This window comes from Semicossyphus pulcher, unplaced genomic scaffold (genome assembly GCF_022749685.1).
Source record: "Semicossyphus pulcher isolate SPU_LCO1_2020_fin unplaced genomic scaffold, fSemPul1.0.p SCAF_26, whole genome shotgun sequence".
NCBI classification, from domain to species: domain Eukaryota; kingdom Metazoa; phylum Chordata; class Actinopteri; order Labriformes; family Labridae; genus Semicossyphus; species Semicossyphus pulcher.
The window spans coordinates 1,040,825-1,060,986 of NW_027211700.1; the positions used below are offsets into that span (position 1 = coordinate 1,040,825).

Sequence of the window (20,162 nt, forward strand, 5' to 3'; positions counted from 1 at the left end):
ACTGCATACTGCATACTGCATACTGCACACTGCATACTGCATACTGCATACTGCATACTACATACTACATACTGCATACTGCATACTGCATACTACATACTACTGCATACTACATACTGCATACTACATACTACATACTGCATACTGCATACTGCACACTGCACACTGCATACTACATACTACATACTACATACTGCATACTACTGCATACTACATACTGCATACTACATACTGCATACTGCATACTGCACACTGCATACTACATACTACATACTGCATACTGCATACTACATACTACATACTGCATACTGCATACTACATACTGCATACTACTGCATACTACATACTACATACTGCATACTACATACTGCATACTGCACACTGCATACTACATACTACATACTACATACTGCATACTACTACATACTACATACTGCATACTACATACTGCATACTACTGCATACTACATACTACATACTGCATACTACATACTGCATACTGCACACTGCATACTACATACTACATACTACATACTGCATACTGCATACTACATACTGCATACTGCACACTGCATACTACATACTGCATACTACATACTGCATACTACTGCATACTACATACTACATACTGCATACTACATACTGCATACTGCATACTACATACTGCATACTACATACTGCATACTGCACACTGCATACTACATACTACATACTGCATACTGCATACTACATACTACATACTGCATACTGCATACTACATACTGCATACTACTGCATACTACATACTACATACTGCATACTACTGCATACTACATACTACATACTACATACTGCATACTGCAAACTACATAGTAGTATGGAGGAGCTTTTCAAATTCATTCTGCACTATGCTGCCAGGCGCCAGTTTCCGTTTGGACAATAGCAAATCGCTGCTTCTTTAACTTTAGCGCCCCCTTCAGGACGTACTGCTAGGACAGTATGGCATTTCCAACACAGCTCCAGTGTTCCCTCCTTTCTGTTCCAGTTCGTCTTGTTCCTTGTGTCAGTGTTCCAGCATCGTCCTAGTGTTTGCCCTTGTGTTTCTTCTACCAGCCTTTTGCATCTTGTTTTTGGATTTGCCTGCCCTTCAGACCTCCTGTTACCGACCCCCTCCTTTGATTAAACAGACTTTGAATTTTGACTGTTTTGGAGTCCTTGCACTGTTGAATTAGTTCAGCATCGACTCACATTACACACCTCTTACTTTCCCTACATTGGCTTCCAGTTAAATTCAGGATTCACTTTCAGGTCCTTGTTTTCATGTATACAGCCCTGCATGATCATGCACCTGTGTACACCTCTGAAATCACCTGTAGATCCCTCAGGTCTTCTGACCAGGCTGTACCTGTCGTCCCTCGTGTCCGACTGAAAACAAAAGGTGATTGTGTGTTTGAATTTGTTGCTCCGACACTTTGGAACACTCTTCCTCGGCACATCCGCTCTGACGCTTTTAAGAAGCAGCTTAAGACTCATGTGTTCACATCTTTTTATTATTGTTATAATTATAATATTTAGTGAAGCACTTTGTGGCCTTGCTCTGTGAAAGGTGCTGTACCAAGTAAACTTTACTCACTCAGTTAAACATTATAAACTCTGCAGTGTTGAAAATAATCATTTTAAGTGTTGCTTTAACAGAATTGTGTCGGCCCTAGAATATATAAATACTTCAGTAACTTAAAGCTCAGTCACATTTCACAGGTGAGATTTACAGTGTACCTCTGGTCGTGTTTTGAAGCATACAGCCTCCATGTAGCCTGTGCAGTATTGAGATGTACTGTAGGTTTATAGAGTGTTTGCAGGTGCCTCCATTCCTCCCGTCTGCACTAGAAAAAGCGGTTCAGGCTGTCTGCTGGCACAGAGCATCGCCGGCCTTCTCTCTGAGCAGCAGATCAATGCGTCCGCACTGATACGAGCTGGAGCTGCCTATTGATCCACTCTGCCTCGTCTTTGTCCTCGGTCATTATGGAGATGAGAGAGCGACCTTTTCCAGAGGTGTCAGAGTGGAAAGGAGACTGTTTAACAGCTTTCCCAAGAATGAGGCCCCTTGGCATGAAGACGCTGCTTTCAGGGAGGATTTTCTGTGCCTGCAGACTGAGACCGCAAACACAACACAAGATGTTTACTGTGTTAGTGCACGGTTTATATCACCACTGTCATATAGACATGTAAGATACTGTAACTCTCCTTTACCCACTTAAAGAGATATGTCACCTTTAAGCACAATGGTAGCTTTTTTCTTCTATCCTGTTTTGAACTGGTCAAACACGGCAGCCCTATGCTTCAAAATGTGTGTTCCAGCAGTCACAGTATTACACAGAAGTAATTATAGAACAGCATTAATGGCAGTAGTCGCTGCAGTAGAGACAAGAAAGTACTTATTTTAATGTTTTTCATATTAAATCTAAGCATATAAGTTATCACATATCCGTCCTGGAACCTTCTGTGTAAACAAGAGAACTACGTTTCATTATTTTCTGCATGTTTGCATAAAAGAGGTTCACGTGTTAGAAAGCAGTCTGTAGGTTATTTCTCTGTTTGTGCTGCTCTGAGTTTGCCGAGCCACCGGGAGGCTGCAGGCCTGCGTGTGGATATAATGGCCGCCGCCTGTACCTGCTATTATTAAGCTTGCATGAATGAGCGTCCCTGGCTGCGGGTGTTAGGAGCCGATCAATACGATGAGGGAAATTTTAAAGTGGGCAACATTTTGCTACAGGCAACAGTGGATTAAGAGTCTGGTTTGTATTCAGGAAGAGCGAGACGATGGCCTCGCAATCAATTCTGCCTCATATAAAAATCCAAAACATGCTGCAAATATGCCGAGTTTATACGAGCAGCGGGGCATGGAAATCATTCTCAGAGTCTTTGTCTATTTAATTCTATCTCATCTGATTTACTGCAGAGAGAACCGGGCTTTCATTAGACAGAGGCTCATACTGTCCCTGTTTTATCAGCACATTTGATCCGCTTTTAAAATCTATCAATGACCTTGAAAGAGTAGTTTGTCACAATATTCTCACGTCCATGTTTTCCCTTAATGAGAACCATTCACTGATGAAGGCTGTGCGATGGTGGAGAGCTACAAGTTGAGCTCTTTTGTCCCCATATTTACTCACATTTTAGTGAGAAACTTCCTGTTTAGTCTTCCTGTTTAAATTTGCTTTTTAGAGGCTGTTTGACGTCAACACCAACTCTGCAACTTTATATGTTTACATCTTTATTTGATAAATTCACTAAAATGTTCATTTCCTCAGCACCAACTCCATCTATATTAACCACCAAAAGCTCTGTATATTCTGTTTGGGATGACACTAATTATCTTTGTGGACCTTCTGAAGTGAATGTATATTTTTAGCAGCCCCCACCTGTCACTCAAAGAGGCCACGCCCCTAATGCTGCATCACTTTAAGCCTTAATACAATGTAAACAGGTGAGCTGTATAAAGATTCTCCCCGTACAGTTGTCATGAAGAGAGAAATGAGCGATAGACCCAAACTGTTTTTTGTACCAGGCTGTAAACATGTTTATTTCTGCTGTAAAGTTTAACATGGGGCTCTATGGGGACTGACTCACTGCTGGAGACAGCCTCAAGTGGACACCAGAGGAACTGCAGCTTTAGGCGCTTGTGCACTGGCTTCATTTTATAGCCCCAGGGGTTACGGCTCAGGACAGCACACAATAATTATCTATATAAATCCATAATCTATATTATCCAATGTAATGTAAAGCATGAAGATACCACTGGTACCAAAATCTATAATAGTCTTAAAGTATCAAATTAAGGGGCTTTATGTACATACAAGTATTCTTTATTGCAATAGAAATATTTTAAATCCAAACTTGACATTTTGTTATTTAAATTCCTTTAAACTTTCCTGATATTGATTTTGAATTTAGCATGTTTTAAATTGTATCTAAATTTAGTTTAGATATTAAAATATGAATGGAGCCCTTTCAAAATAAAGTTTATTAGAGAGCATTTTATATTCTATAATTTTTGGACATGAAACAAAAATTAACACAAGGTTATTGTTGTGCAACATTCACAGTGTGGTCATGCTCAGGCATCAGAAGGACTTGGTTTGGTTTAGGTCAAATATATATGTAGAATATTATTATAGATTCTTCTCGTCCAGTCTGTTCATCTTGCTTTTATCAGGGTGCACTCAGGAGCGCTACTCTCCAGTTATTATCTCCAAGCAATAAAAAAAACCATAAGCAGGATAACTACACACACACACACACACACACACACACACACACACACGTGTCCCTGGCCTGCTGGTCTCCTCAGTGCTTCATGTCCTCTCTCATGCTGCACAAACATTAAGTGGTCGGTCAATCTATCTGAAGAAGCAGAAATCAAAGAAATGCTATTAACAGGCACAGGAGGAGTTCGCCTCTCTGCTTCCTTTCATGTCTGTTTTTAGTTCATCTGCAGAACGACGACTGATTCATCCAGATGCTCCTCCATGCACAGACGGAACAAGAGCTCTCTTTAGTTTTTTGATGGAGACAAATATTCCAGAGGGACGGTATTGTCCTTTAATACAAACATATATGTGCATGGAGGATGTCTAGATGCTCCTTAGGAGAGTGCTGATCAGGGCAGAGAATATACTGTATAGATAATAGACGTAGCCATTTATTAAATCACCCTTTTGTTGGTTTGTCGTCTGCCTTTCTGAAGCCTTAAGTTCTGTACTGTCGTAGCGTTGTTTGTTTTTTGGAGTATAAAGTGACTGTAGCAGCTAGGTTTTAGCAAAAGCTAAGATATCAAAGCTTTACATTGTGTGGCTAATTCATCAGCCTGCTCTTAAGCTAGTTACCATCAGGTTTCGCCCAGAATAAGATTCTGTTTGTGGTGGTAGCTGAGCAGAGTCCAATGCTCGCTTTCCCACATCCTTGTCTTCTTTGTGGGACTGTAGAACAACAATTCTGACTCTCGCGCACACGCCACCATGAATACATCAACGTATGACAAACACTGAACAAGCAGGCACGGTGAGCACAGACACAGGTAGCTGCTAATCAGTGCTAACATATAAATACGTGTATAAACAGTGTGTCAGACGTGTTGGACGGTCTGTTTGTCCAATAAAGCGCACACACAGATTATCGGTCTGATATTTACATGAACAAATCTCCAAAAGGCTCCAACAGCACAAACACGGCACAGAGGTTACGTTCAGTGACTGAGTTAGCTGAGACACCTAGCAGACAGCTAGCAGCTCCCAGCTGTCACTCAAAGAGGCCACGCCCCTAATGCTGCATCACTTTAAGCCTTAATATAATGTAAACAGGTGAGCTGTTTAAAGATTCTCCCCTTACAGTTGTCATGAAGAGAGAAATGAGCTATAGAGACCCAAACATACATGTTTATTTCTGCTGTAAAGTTTAACATGGGGCTCTATGAGGTTCCTCGAGTGGCCACTTGAGGCACCAGAGAACAAGAAATAACATTACAGCAGGTGGGAAAATGCCAATTTTTACAGCTGAAATAAACATGTTTACAGCCTGGTAAAAAAAAACGGTTTTGTTATAAATAGCTCATTTTACTGTTCAGGTTAACTGTACGGGGGTGAATTTTTTTTTATAACACACCCGTTTTAATTATATTAAGCCTTAAATCATAGGGGCCGGATCACTTGATTGACAGGTGGATCCTGCTGGCTGTCTGCTGGACGTCAACACAGACACAGACACTGAGTTTAACTTCACCTGTTTGTGTTGTTGGAGACTTTTGGGGATTTTTTCATTCAAAGTTTGGACAAATAATCTCTCCGTGGGATTTATGGAACTTTATGGCTGTGCAAGAAGTCTGAGCTGCAGCTTTTCGGTGAGTTAAATGTTAGTGTTATTGTATTGATATATTTTTTAGCACTAAGTAGCAGGTATACTGTGCTCGCTTTAGCTGCTTGTTAGCCTGTTCAGTGCTTATCAAACATTTATTTAATCGTCGGCCAGTAAATAGGAGTCAGGAGTTGTTGGCTTTCCCCCGGAGAGATTACAGCGGACCGTAGTGATGAAGAGACCGGTTCTTTTACGTTTCCCTTTACGTGTCGGCTCGCTGCTCTCTCACCGGGCGAGCGAGCAGCGAGTCCGCTACTTCTTTAGCCTGATAACTAAACACCTGCAGTCAGTCACCGACAGAATCTCCTCCTAGGAAAGTTAAACTAGCTCATTCATCATTTATACAGTCTATGTCTAATAACCGCTAGCTACGCTGAGGAGCATATAGCCTAGCTTCATAGCCGTAGCTGGCTGATTCATGCGGCCCACCGGTAGAGCTCGGCCATTGGCTTTAGCTCGCTCGCGCTCCGCCTCTTTGCCTCTGGATTAGCCGGCTCTGGCATTTCCAATATGGCGACCCCCAGCGGCGGCGCAATTCGTGCTTCAAAACGCTTCTTCAGAAACCAATGGGTGACGTCACTGAGAAGACGTCCATTATTTATACAGTCTATGCTTTTCACACATCAGTATTAGCTTCATTGCTCTGCCCCTGAGGTGCTGCTTTGGTAGGAACGGTGTTTTATAGACTTCAGTGTTCGTCTGAATGATCCACAGAGACAGTTTAGGAATAATCCAGCGATCAGGCTTTGGCAGCAGCTGCAGGATCGTTTCTTCTCGCTCCTTTTGTCTCCTACTGTAAGTCCTCTGAACTTTAATGATTGGGATTTGTATCGGACTCATGCTTTATTCAAAGGGAGGCTTATATTCTGTTGTGGCTCTGTGACAGCCCGGGGGAAAGACATCAAAGTGTCCCTTAAGGTGCTTTGCCCTTTTTCACTCTCGTCCTCCTGCTGCATCACAAAGACGAGAGAAAAAAAACTGCAGCTGAAGAGGAGAAAAGCAGAAAGTGTTTCCTTTGAGGAGATGAAACTTTAACACAGGACAACACCCTGTTTGTGTTCTGCTTTGATTTCAATTATTCAGCTGTCCAATGATTCTGGCCAGCAGGCAGCTCTGTGGCATCTCAGTGACATTAAGAATTATACTAATGGCTTTAATACAGAGGTCTCCTGACACCGTGTGCGACACTATTTGACTGACTGTAATAAAAACATCATTACTCCTCTTTGTAAAACAGTCCAGCCAACCTGTCTCACAGAGAATACATTTATTTATTATTAGTGAATTGTTTTTTCAAGTGAACCATCATGGTGCCAAAATATAATTTAATTCTGTCTGCGTGATGTTCAGAGGAAAGTTTTTATTGAGGGAATTAAACACTTCATTTATCTAACACACAGTGAACTGAAAGTGTGTAACATGTCGTCCTGTGAGAGTCTACAACCTAAACTCTGTGTATCCCAGTTCTTTATATAGATAGAAGAATGTCTGCAGTCTCTTCTGCACTTTGGTGCAGCTGCACAATGTGATTTTCTTCCACTGCTATAAATGCAGTGGTTCGTCTGCAGTCGTCAAAGATTTGGACAATATCTGCGTGATTACACGAAAGATCGTCGAGGGATTTTATTTTGAAACGTCTCCGTAAAGAGACACCGTGATCTGACCTACCTGTGACATTTGCACATAATGACCTCAGATTTAACCAACTAAATAAATTCTTTCTTTCTTTTCACATTTCACTCAAGAATTTGCCAATAAGTCCGAGGTTCTGAAATCACACTTTGAACAGGAATAAATAACTCCGACTCCCTCAGCCCCAGTCAGCAGCAGCCTGCTGACACTATCACGGTCCAATCCTCACGTTTGCAGGGGTCAGTATAGTGTGCTCACATTTCACACACACCTGGCCCAGTTAGATATTTTAATAATAATACATTATAAACAATTCTGACATATAGAGATATGATAGCAAATAACAATTAACTCTGCTGCGCATGCTCTGATGTGACATCCGAATAAAACGTGAATTTTTTTTTTCAGTTTTTCAAAATGAGCACTTTGGTCTGAGTTAGGAGGAGACTGTGGAGACAGTTAAAAGATAATGTTTACATGTTTTTAGTTCACATCCGGAGTCTGATGCACATTAGCTGTAACGTTTCTCAGAGACAGAGCTGGTTGGCCGCTCACAGCTCTTCAGTCGTCGTAGCTGACTGGATCTCTGCTCGGGTTTGAGTTTGACCGAGCTGCTGGGAGATGCTCCATTTTTAATACTACTTTTACATAGACCATTGCTATGACAATATTTGACTAGAACAATATTTATATTCTGTATGTCTACATTGGATACACACACAGCACCTGATCTTTGCTGTCTGCAGCTTGCTGTTACTTTGTATGTGATCCTTCTCAGCAGCTTAAAGTTTGAGTTGCACAAACTTTACGTACTCATATGAATGAATGAATTGAACTGTGTCTGAGTTGCCTGTAAGAGGTGTTTTTTATATCACAGTCCTGGTTATAATTTGATCTTGATAAAAAGTGTTCAGTTGGAGCTTCACACAGTAACAGGTACATGTTCACACTCGTCTCTGCACATGTGGGAGAGTGATTTCATCCTCTGCTGGCATATGTGAAGAGCTGCAGAGCTTCTCGTCTTTGCTGATGAATTTCTGGATGTCTGCATCTTTATTTTATCTATTAGCTTCTGTTTAACTGATATATTTAATATAATATATAGTATATAAATCCCTAACACCTGTTTAAATGGCAGACGTGCACCACCATAAAAGTTAGATTTTGTGAAGTTATTAGATTTTGTTTTTTGATTGCTGGATGTCTCCTGTCTTTCACTGAACACATTACGCACAGTGTTATTTTGGTATTAGACTGTCTTGATAATTAGAACATTTATCTGCTCCTTTATTTCTGATATTTTAGCAGCAATTAAAAAATAGCTTGTACCTATTTGTCATTTAGACAGTAAATACAAAGGGTCCAGGAGCAACTCCAAAACAAGTCACAAACAAAAGCAAGAAATAACATTTTTAGTGGCTTGAAATAAAAAATGTTCAGTCAGATTTATTTCTTAAACAATGAGTCAATTATTGAAGATGCCAGATGTATTTGTCGTCTCTGCTCGGTGTGTGAAATATATCTGCTGAACGTCTCGTGGCTGTACAAGCTGTCTGATCCTAGAGCTGTCATGTTTCATACACACATCACGTTTAGTGGATCTGACAGAACACACACAGTGTGTACATTACCTCTCACACCTCGTAGCTGCAGGGTAATGACACACCTCCACTCAGTCAGTGAGGATTCTGTCTCATTCATTATCTTTCTTGTAGATTTACCTGCCGGTGTGTTGGATTGTGTGAGAGGAGGAACGTGTGTGTGTGTGTGTGTGTGTGAGGAGCGAAGTGCTGCTGGGTGTGAAGTGGCACAGCTACAATAAAGGCTGATTGTTTGAAGCAGATAGCTATTAGCCGGCAGAGAGTGGGAGCCATTATGGTGGAAATGAAGCATTGTTAAAGAAACATAAGACTTCCCTCGGCGGATGATAGCCTCCTGAAGGGGCTCAGATTAGATCTCACAGGTGCACTTGGGAGGGGAGCACTGATCATTACACTGGGAGAATTATAGCGGCTCATCAAATCTCCTCAGGAATGAATATTAAGTCTTATTACGAGGAGGGAAGGAGCCAATGATGTGAGCAATTTACGGGAATTGTTTGGGTTGTAGCGCTGTGCGTTTTACAAGAAGTTTTCAGTGTGACTCAGAGCGGAGTGAAAGAAGTGTCGATAGGAAATATGGAAAAATTCTGCTTTGAAAGATGGAGCTTGCTTTGGGGGGAGCAGAGCCGAGTGAGTGAGCGCTCCTGTCTCGGTGCAGAAGCAGCAGACAGGTTCTCTGTGCCTTCATGTCAGAGTGAAGCACAGCCGAGCGGAGCCGCGAACAGGGGGAGATAAAGAGGGTGACTGAATTTCAGATTTATTCTCCGGCTATGAAGTTATACTTTCTGCTGTCAAAATCACTGCAGCTCGGAGGAATAAAACATTTCAAGGCGGATAAATCAGTGACAATATTAGAGAACTGCCGTACGCAAAATGTGGAAATTGATAGTCTCTACACTCATCATGTGCGCAGCCTAAAGTGGCATGTAATGGAAATAAACACCAGCAAGGTCTAATTATAGCAGAAGGCCAACAGACATGTCTGCGAGTCCCTCCGCTTCTGCTCCTGACAGCAGCTGCTCAGTTCAACAAGAAATCAGTAAAATAATGATTTTTTTAAGGAAAAGAAAAGTTATGGAAAGTAAAATGATTCTGCTCTCGTCTGCTGCAACGTCTTGGATCCACACGGCAAGATGGCCGTCTTCCCTGGGACTCTAAGGCCAAGGTCACTGAGAGGGAATTAGTTTGAGCTAATTTGATTGATTTGAAATTTAGAGCAATAAAAAAGGAAATGATGAAGGCCTTAACGTGGCTCCTGTAATATAACATCTAGCTTTGGTGCTGTAAGTGAGCTCACAGATTCCTTGTTTTATATTTAATAACTGATCACACACTTTTTGGCACACAGAGAGCCTGCGACCAGGACGCTGCTCTGTGCCCGACAGCTACGTAAAGGGGACGGGAAGTGTTCAAGTATGAAACACAGTGGGTGAAAAGACTGTGCTCCATATGTTAGAGTTTAGAAAACGTTTGTCTCATGTGGAAGCCGACAGACAGAAACAGCGAGCTGCAAACTAGCTTCCAGCACAGTGTCCTCTGCAGCTTAGGTGCCAAGCGGTCCAATCACAGCTGCTGCAGTCCAGTGCTGTGCAAGTAGCAGTTACATTTCTTAGGATATTGCATGTCGGATAACAACATAAGATGCATGCCTCAGGGATCTGAGGTGGATGAAGATGAGAAACAGTCCTTTTTTTTTTAACACATCGTGGATAAAAGGAAAAGAAAAATCAGATTTTCGACCACTTTATTTTGCCGTGAGAGATTAAAGTATTGGAAAAAGTAGAAAGAGAGCAAAGCAAACATTATTTATTTCATTCTTTTAAATTAAAGTCCAACATTTTTTACCGACTGGCCGCACAGGACAGAAAAGCCTCCTGTTTGGACGGTTTAGTGAAGAGGTGTCCTGTAAAGGTGTAAAATCTGATTTTGGCTGAACGAAGCTGCTTTGGCACTTTGATGTTTTCTGGCTTGACGGCTCGTTGGCCTCTGTTGTTGCAGGGACGTGTTGTGGCACCGCCTGGTTGCTTGCTGTAGCAGCCTTCACCATCATTAACTATTGTAAATGGGTTTGGCAGAGTGTTAAATATCCATGGATGGGGAGTTTTGAAGCCGGAGCAGAGCTCAGGCCGGAGAGTGAAGCCAGGAATCTCTGCACCTGCTCGGCCAAGTGATTATTGAGTCTGAGCTCTGAATCAATCCGACCACATCTTTTATTCTCTTTCATTCTCTGCAGCCTCTGAGGATGGTCTCTCCATCACCCCGGGGGTTCCTCAGGAGAGCAGGGCCGGTCTGTACCCCACCACCCAGGACTCGGGCAGGAGGCCCCCCGTGGTCACCACTGCCCCACCCGTCAACGTCCCGAACCACCACCCGGTCTACAGGAATCCCCCCCAACACCAGAACCCGCTCGGCCCCGCAGGTCAGCTGAAATACTTCGAGGACAGCGGGGGATCCACCTCCCAGCCCTCCTTCTCCACCCCCCCACCTGGGACTCCACATGATGAAAGAGCTTCAGATCAGAGCGCCCTGCAAACAACCGTCGTCATGCACACGTCAACTGCATCTCACTCCAGCAGCCAGGTTCCAGTCACCGGGGCGGTTTTAAAAGATCCAGAACCTGCTGGTACCGTCCCCCCTGCTGCTCCGGCTGCAGGGGAGGGAGATGAGGTGAGGAAGGATCAGCCTGGACCGCAGCAGACTGCCAAGTCCAGCGCTGATGAAGAGGAGACGACCACTACCATCATCACCACGACCACCATCATCACCACCATGCAGAGTCCAGGTAACAACACGCAATGAGTCTATGAGGGAAATATTTTATATTTAACAAATAATGTAACATTTGTTACTTCATTTTTAGGGAACAAACTACGTTGATAATATTTACTGATATTGTTAATCTTTTATTTCTAACAATAATTTAGTCATTTATATATTTTGGGATCAAATCAGAGATCCATCTCAACATGTTTGTGACTCAGTGACGCTCCAGCAGCCGTCTCTCCTGTGAGGAGAGGTTGTTTTTCTCCTCTGAGTGCCCCCATGCTGTCTTCACACCCTCCACTAATATCTCCTCTATTTGCATCTCTCACGAACACACAGCCATGGGACTGAACTAAATTACAGCCGCATCAGTGCATCACTAACCCTTAATCAAGAGGTCCAAACAGGGACGGCAGCGTAACAGCCTGAGACTGTCGCTTATGAAGAGGAAAATAAATATCAGAGTGGTGATTTCCATGTGGACTCTGCAGGTCAGGAAGAGAGAGGAGCTGATTAATCAGCTCATCTGTGTGCAAGGTGACGGCAGGTCAGAGCACACACAGGAAGTACTGTAACACAGACAGGCAGCAGTGTATCACAGACAGGCAGCAGTGTACCACAGACAGGCAGCAGTGTACCACAGACAGGCAGCAGTGTATCACAGACAGGTAGCTCTGCACCACAGACAGGCAGCAGTGTACCACAGACAGGCAGCTCTGTACCACAGACAGGCAGCAGTGTACCACAGACAGGCAGCTCTGTACCACAGACAGGCAGCAGTGTACCACAGACAGGCAGCAGTGTACCACAGACAGGCAGCTCTGTACCACAGACAGGCAGCAGTGTATCACAGACAGGTAGCTCTGTACCACAGACAGGCAGCAGTGTACCACAGACAGGCAGCAGTGTACCACAGACAGGCAGCTCTGTACCACAGACAGGCAGCAGTGTATCACAGACAGGCAGCAGTGTACCACAGACAGGCAGCTCTGTACCACAGACAGGCAGCAGCTTACCACAGACAGGCAGCTCTGTACCACAGACAGGCAGCAGCGTACCACAGACAGGCAGCAGCGTACCACAGACAGGCAGCAGCGTACCACAGACAGGTAGCTCTGCACCACAGACAGGCAGCAGTGTACCACAGACAGGCAGCAGTGTACCACAGACAGGCAGCTCTGTACCACAGACAGGCAGCAGTGTACCACAGACAGGTAGCTCTGCACCACAGACAGGCAGCAGTGTACCACAGACAGGCACAGGGTGAATGACAACACTGGAGCGCAGTAATAATGCTGGAGTGGACGCTCCCTGAGGTGAAGAGCCGAGGGGACACAGACAGGATGTTCTTCTTCATAAGGAAGCACTTCAGAAAAAGTTTACTTTCCAGCTCAGAGAGGGGATGAGGTGGGGGTTGCGGGGGTTTGGGGGTGAAGGTGGTGGAGCAGAAACCCCCTGAAGGCCACTGTGAAATATTCTGTCCTCAGCCGTCCCATCACAGGGCTGAGCTGCTTAGAAAGGCAGCCAGAGAGGCAGAAAACCTTCAGTCAGATGGAGTGTGTGTGTGAGCAACACTGTAGGACTGTACTTGTACAGCGTGTGCAGCTCGGTGATGAACACTGAGAGGGACTGAAGAGAGTGAGCGTCGTATCGACAAAGTGCTTAATCAGAGAAATGAATTATTTTGTGATTATTTCACAGCGTCTACGCTCTCAAGAATAACTTAACACCACACACCTCCGCACAATTACTTCTTTAACAGCACTGTAAAGCACGCTGTCGTTAAACAGTGTGTGAATATGGAATATGAATGGAGCACCAGTGTGTGTGTGTGTGTGTGTGTGTGTGTGTGTGTGTGTGTGTGTGTGTGTGTGTGTGTCAGCACGGCAGAATCATTCCCATGTTGCTGTGTTTCCCTGCAGTTCCCTGCCAGCTGAACCTGACGGGTCCAGAAGGATTCATCGAGGCTCCGCCGCAGTCCAGCTCTGCTTTTCACTCCACCATGGACTGCAGCTACATCATCACTGTGTACCTGGGCTACGGAGTGGAGGTGCAGGTAAGAGACGCGCTGAAACACACATTCATCAGCGTATGTTGTTCTCTTTATACTCTCCACCAACACTGACGTCATTAAAAAATGCAACTGGAACTCTTATACTTTAGCATTCTGTGAATTTGGACTGTTGCACACTGTGTGTCAGCTTTTTCCATCAAAGGGAAATGACACCTGAGGAAAGCTCAACCCCCGAACCTCCCAACACACCGTCAGCCAAAATACTGTAGACTCAGGTTACCCTCCTGAGACCTGAGCTTTTGTGGTCTCCTTGCACGTTGGGATTAGTAGAACCTGATGAGATTAAACACATTTCATTCTCTTGTAACTATGAGTTATCCACCCTCGGGTCCAATGATGCTCGTTTTTGGTTCCAGTAAGATGTCAAACTTGAGGGTTCCCAAACCAATGGCGACCTCACAGTGACCTCACACACTTGCGTTCCCATTCCCCGAGGAAATAGTGTGTTTCCTGCTTTTTCTGGCCACCTTCATTCTCCATCATAAATGTGGCTAAACAGGCTAACAGCACCGAACTCCTCACTTTAGCTCAACTAGCGTACAGCTAACTGACCCGGCCTATCGATGGAGGTTGCTGCAACATTGCTGTGATTGGTTAGGGTCAGACGTTGACAAACTTGCTAGGAGCATCACTGTTTTATATTGACAGCTGATTGGCCTATCCTATCATTTTGTATTGGAGGGGGCGGCACATCTGAAGTGGGAAGAGGCTTTCTATTTTGTCCACAGTCTGTGAACCTCTTGGTGAGCTAATAAAATCCAGGCTGCAGCTACCTGTAGCTCGCGAGCGACCTGCCGGAGACCCCCCCCTCTTGGCTAATACATAGACTTTCTTTGATTTGGGAAGAAAGTCTTGTTATATCTCTGTGCTGGTGGTCAGACTACAGTGGTAGCTACTTGTCCATTACAGATAGCCCCTCCCTAAAGCAGAATCTACCTTACAGGTGATTTCAGGACCATAATTCACAAATGAATGTCGTGTTGTAATGAAGAAACACTTGGGACCATGAACTTATTAGGAACATGTTCACCACTTAGATGAAGGGTCATTTCCCATCTTCTTTTTGCACACAGTGCAGTCGCCCCCTGCTGGCCATTAAAAGGGGCTGCTTCCTCTTATATAAGTCTATGGTGGAAAAACAGACATGGGAATTAAAGTACTACATACTGTGTTTGGCAGTTATCCAGCATTCAGAGAACTGAAGTCACACACATTTATGAAATGATCAATATGCATACATATATCCTGTTCATACAATATGCATGATGTACACTGTACTTACAGCATGTGTCGTCCCTCTGGGAGTCAGCATGTGATCACCATGACGATGTGTGCATGGACGTGTCGTTAAGGCATTTAAATGGATTGCCTTCCTTGCAGGGTGACACGCTGACATCATAATCAATAGTGTGACCCGGGCCAGCCTCGGTTTTATGCACCGTGTTGTTTTCCCTGCTCGTGCCATAGCTGTGGACCGATCCCACAATGTGTCCATTTGTGTCCGAGCCATTGTCCGTGTGGAAACACGGCGCGTTGTGTGGGCCTTTGTCAGATGGACGGCTTCAATTAGCATTTAAATTTTTCATCAACAATAGTTGTGCAGCCATCTCTGTGCAGCAGAGCAGAGATATACAGCTTACACAGCAGCTGCTCTGACAGGAGACCAATTCACTGTTCATTTCAGAAACGCAGCTCCATTATGTCTGCTCCCCCTCCTGCCATATGTTTGGATTTTATAAGAGGATTTCAGCAGCCGAACGTCACAGATACACCGAGAATGCTTTTATAGGCCAACCGATTGTGAAACAGCAGCTTATGTTCCCTCACATGTATGACACGATGAAAAGGACTCGGATTATGAGGTCACTCAGGATATTTTCTCATATATAGATTATGTTTGTCAGTCAGAAGTTAATACCCCTGTGAATTCACATTGTTCATTGATTGTAGGTCTCATCTTTGACACGGCGTCCCAGGACAGCACTAAAGACAGCTGCTCCTCCGTGTGTGACTAGAAACACAATTGATTGCATGGATTTTGGTGGTTTGAGCTAAATCTGGAGCGCTGTGTCCTCAGAGAGAGTCGGTCCGTGTTTACATGCCTTAAAGGAGGGGTTCTCAGTTGTTCGAGCAGGCGGCCCGTATACAGAAGCCACAGTCCTCGGTGCAGCGGCCACAGGTTCGACTCCCGGCCCTTTGCTGCATGTCGACAATGTTAAAAAATGAAGGGGTTCTCCGTGTTTGGGGAGCCTTGAGGGGGTTCCAGGGGGGCCGGAGCAACTTATTTAAATTTCATCCAAATGACAGAAAGTTTGACTGTTTGGGTCGTAGCTTTTATACACTGTCTGTAATAAAACATGTAAAGTAAAAATCCTGCCACATCGGGGCCCGTGGTCGTATTTGTGACAGTTAAGCGGTCCTTGATTTAGAGGTTTGAAACCAGTGCTTTACAAGAACTAAACCGATAGGAAGGCAAGCTAGCATGCTAATGCTAACCACTAAAAACTGTACGTTTTCACCGATTATCAGATTGTTCATACTGAGCAGCGTCTTCTAAGAGTCATCCTTCCTCCTCACATGTTAAAAACACTGAATAGTTTTGAGTCATAATGATGGTGTGTGTTACAGCAGCTGCATGTATCATTTTACTTACATCTACATTAGTTATTGTATCTGAAGATCCAGGAAATGATGAATTAGTTTTCACAAAGAGAATAACAGATTGTCTCTCATCAGGCTCGTCTCTGCAGGTTCTGTGCTCGTCCATTTACCTGCTCAGCTTCAGTGAAATCAACATGTTACCTTATCTTTGGCTACAGTATTATCTACCTTAACGTAACATGACATTATCTAACATCCATTTATTGTTAGAGTTTATAAAGATTGATATAATATTTATTATATTCTATGCAAATGATTGGCCATTGTAGAAACTAACACATACAAAGCAGGTTGATGTCCCTCAGGTGCTGAGTGTCTAAATATAGATCTAAGATCAGTTCAGGTCTGATGTAACACAAGCAGCCAATAAAAGTCCAGTTTAACAAGACGAATGCTGATTTGTGTTAATGGAAGTCAAATAAAAACATGCAAACAGATCGCAGATGTTTTTAGACCTGCCAGCTCATTGAACCATCAGGCGTGTGTGTGTGTGTGTGTGTGTGTGTGTGTGTGTTTATTTCAGTCTAATTGAAAGAGAAGACTGTTGCCCTTCATGGTGGTTAAGTTGCCAATAAGCGCGCTGCATAATTTCCCTCTGGACTTCAGGTTTGTCACAGTCGAAGACTAAACTGATATTAAAGTAGTCACGACTTCTCCTGCTCACCTGTGCTCTCTGCTCCTCTCCTTCCCCTCACACACATCCTGACCACGTGTGCTTCATCTCTACTGGCGACTGTTCGTAGTAATTTCTTTCATTCCCTATTTTTTTGGTTGCAAAAACTAGTTAAGGATAAAATGTTAATGCTGCTGTGGCTGAGTCTGATTATTAAACAGCTGTGCCTCAGTTCAGGGGCTGCAGCCTTCGAAGGACGCGGTGAACGAAGGATGAGTCACTCGCAGCCTAGACGCTAAAGCCGAGCTGAAATGAGACGGTCTGGTCTACGGAGGATTTCCTGTTTGCGTCACCAGCTGTTCCTGCCTCACCTTTGTGTCACCGAACACAGCTCCTGTCACCTAGCAACAGGTAGCTAGCGGGCTAAATAGCTATAAGATAATCCTTTATTGATCCCCAGGGTGTTGCTGCTCTTGCTGCTATCATAACTAATGTCATGTAACTTGGCCGCTTTATTGGCCAAGTATGTGGCCACAAGGAATACTGGTGCATGAATTGGTGCGCAATGAATCTCAGGATGCGTTGGGCCTTGAAGGATGCACCCGATGGATCCTTAGCGGGCCGGGAAAAGGAGGATGCATTTGTCGGCCTCATCTGAAGGAGCCTTTGAAATGGGACGGCCTTCGACGCGCCGCTGTGACGCTATCAGCCTTCAAATACGTCCTTCGAAGGCCCCTGAAATGGGACACAGCTAACGACACATTTATTTTCATATGGATACTTAATTCTTCCACTTCCTGTCAGTATTTCTGATTCTGATTCTGTTGTAATGTGTAGAAGACGTTTTTAAAAGAGCATAAAGAAACACCTGCCAGCCTTTGTGCAAACAGGAGGTGATCTGTTCTTTGGTTTTGGTGCTGCATAGATTCAGTGTGGGCTGACTGTCGGTGCTGTGATTGACGTTGATATTGTCTTTCTGGTTTCCGTGTTTCTCCTGCTCTTTGTGATTAGTTTTTTTGTTCTTATTGATCGTTACCTCGTGAATATCTAAAATGATTTTAGACACTGAAGACGCATTGGGAGTAAATCTCGAATCCTAATCTTTAATTCCTCCCTTCCTGTGAATATAACAAGTGTTTGTGCCGATAAACGGCTCTTTCTATCTTACAGCGGGCTACGGAGTGCTCTGCAGATGTCCAAAGTCACCTCCACAAATGTGTTTGGCCCGTAGACGGTGGCAGGCGCTCCGAATGATTACAGCCATTCTATCCACTCCAGGGCATTCAGCGCCGTTCTGAAGCGTCTGACCTTTTTGCTGAGGCTTATGTGATGATTTAAGTAGCGCCCTTGTCTCTACCTGAAAACCACCTCATCCACATGATTAACTCCAAGAGCTTTGCTTCCTGCTGCTCATAAAATATACAACGGCCATTACGCCGCTGACCTTCCAGATGCCTGGCCCAATATATTTAGGATAAAAAATGAATATGTGGTTGCAAATCATCGTCAATGATGTCTCCCAGCTGCTTCCTGTCTCGGATTAGGAGAGGGAGGATTAAAAAAAGAAAGGAAGGGAAGGAGATGTCGGAGAATCAGAAAGCAAAGGAAGAAGAAGAAAGGGAGGTGAATGAGGTAAAACAGAAGAGACGTGATGAGAGCAAAGGGTGCAGGTTTACTGTCAGACATGTGTGCATTATGTAGCAACGATTAACAAAGATAGAAACGTATACATCTGTAAAAACTCAAACCAGCTCACATGGACTGTTTTCTTTTGAAGCTGTTGACCAGAATTCACACTGAGGAGGAGAGACGGTCGTTAGCCATCAAGCTAACTGAGGACACCGGCTGGATGAGCTGGAATCACCACAGGCCGGTGATAGGACGATGTCGTAATACTTTAGTCTCAATATGATATTATAACATGTTGTAGTAGTATAACGATTTATGACCTGAAGCAGCTGAAAATAGACACTCGACACAGACAGGCATCAATGCTGACAGTGAGTGTTAGCGTGTCTGATAGCAGCTGTGTGACTTCCATTATAATGGGTTCGTTCAATTTACTGCGTAATGTTTCTAAGGTGGTTCAGGCATCTGATCATGACGCCTCCTGGGCGCCTCCCTTTGGAGGTTTTTCCGGGCCAACTGGGTGGAGACCCCGTGATGGACCCAGAGCTCGCCGGAGGGATTAGATGTCCCACCTGGCCTGGGAATGTTTCCGGATCCTCCAGGAGGAGCTGGGAAATGTTGCTAGGGAGAGAAACGTCTGGGCTAACCTGCTTAGCCTGCTGCCACCGCGACCTGATCCCGAATAGGCAGAGGACAATGAATGGATGATCCTGATAAATAACCAGACTGTATCTGAAACGCTTACAGACACTAGTTTCTGATACTTTGAGTAACTTCATGTTCTGTACAAAAGACCCTAATAATTATCTGGTGGGCTGTTTTTGATGAAGAGTTGTTTCATGAGTTTAAAGGTCTGTCTTGTCAATCGTCCAGTGATTCATATCGTCCGTCTGGTGATATATTTGAGCATGCATTTCTGTTGCTGCTCCTGGAGGTGTTGGTACACAGTCAGGCGGATGGATTTGAGCATTTGTGCAGAATGAAACAGGAAATGGTCCTAAATTACACGGTGTTCTCTGGATGAAACACCCCCTTTGGATGAGAATAAGGGAAGGAAAACAAAGAGAGAAAAGAGGCAGCAGAGTGAAAAGAGGAAGAACAGGGAGTGAAGCAGATGAAAGAGAGAGCAGGGAGAGAAGAGGAGGTGATTAACAGACTTAACACCTGAGATATTAAAGCAGTCTCCGTCTACTTTCATTATTAAAAAGGACTCCAGTGTCCGGATGTTGCCGAGCTGCGGCGGTTAATTAATTGCTCATGGATTATCTGTCCTCTGCTTTTGTTTGTTTACGGACCTCTT

The 20,162-nt window shown here is 44.1% G+C and overlaps 1 protein-coding gene across 1 annotated transcript in view; it reads left to right on the forward strand.

The window, feature by feature from the left end:
* sez6b (seizure related 6 homolog b) overlaps positions 1 to 20,162 on the forward strand; it is a 154,326-nt gene that overhangs the window by 51,232 nt on the left and 82,932 nt on the right. The window contains 2 exon segments of the mRNA XM_069676462.1: positions 11,356 to 11,904; positions 13,808 to 13,941. Of these exon segments, the coding sequence (XP_069532563.1) occupies positions 11,356 to 11,904; positions 13,808 to 13,941 (683 nt within the window).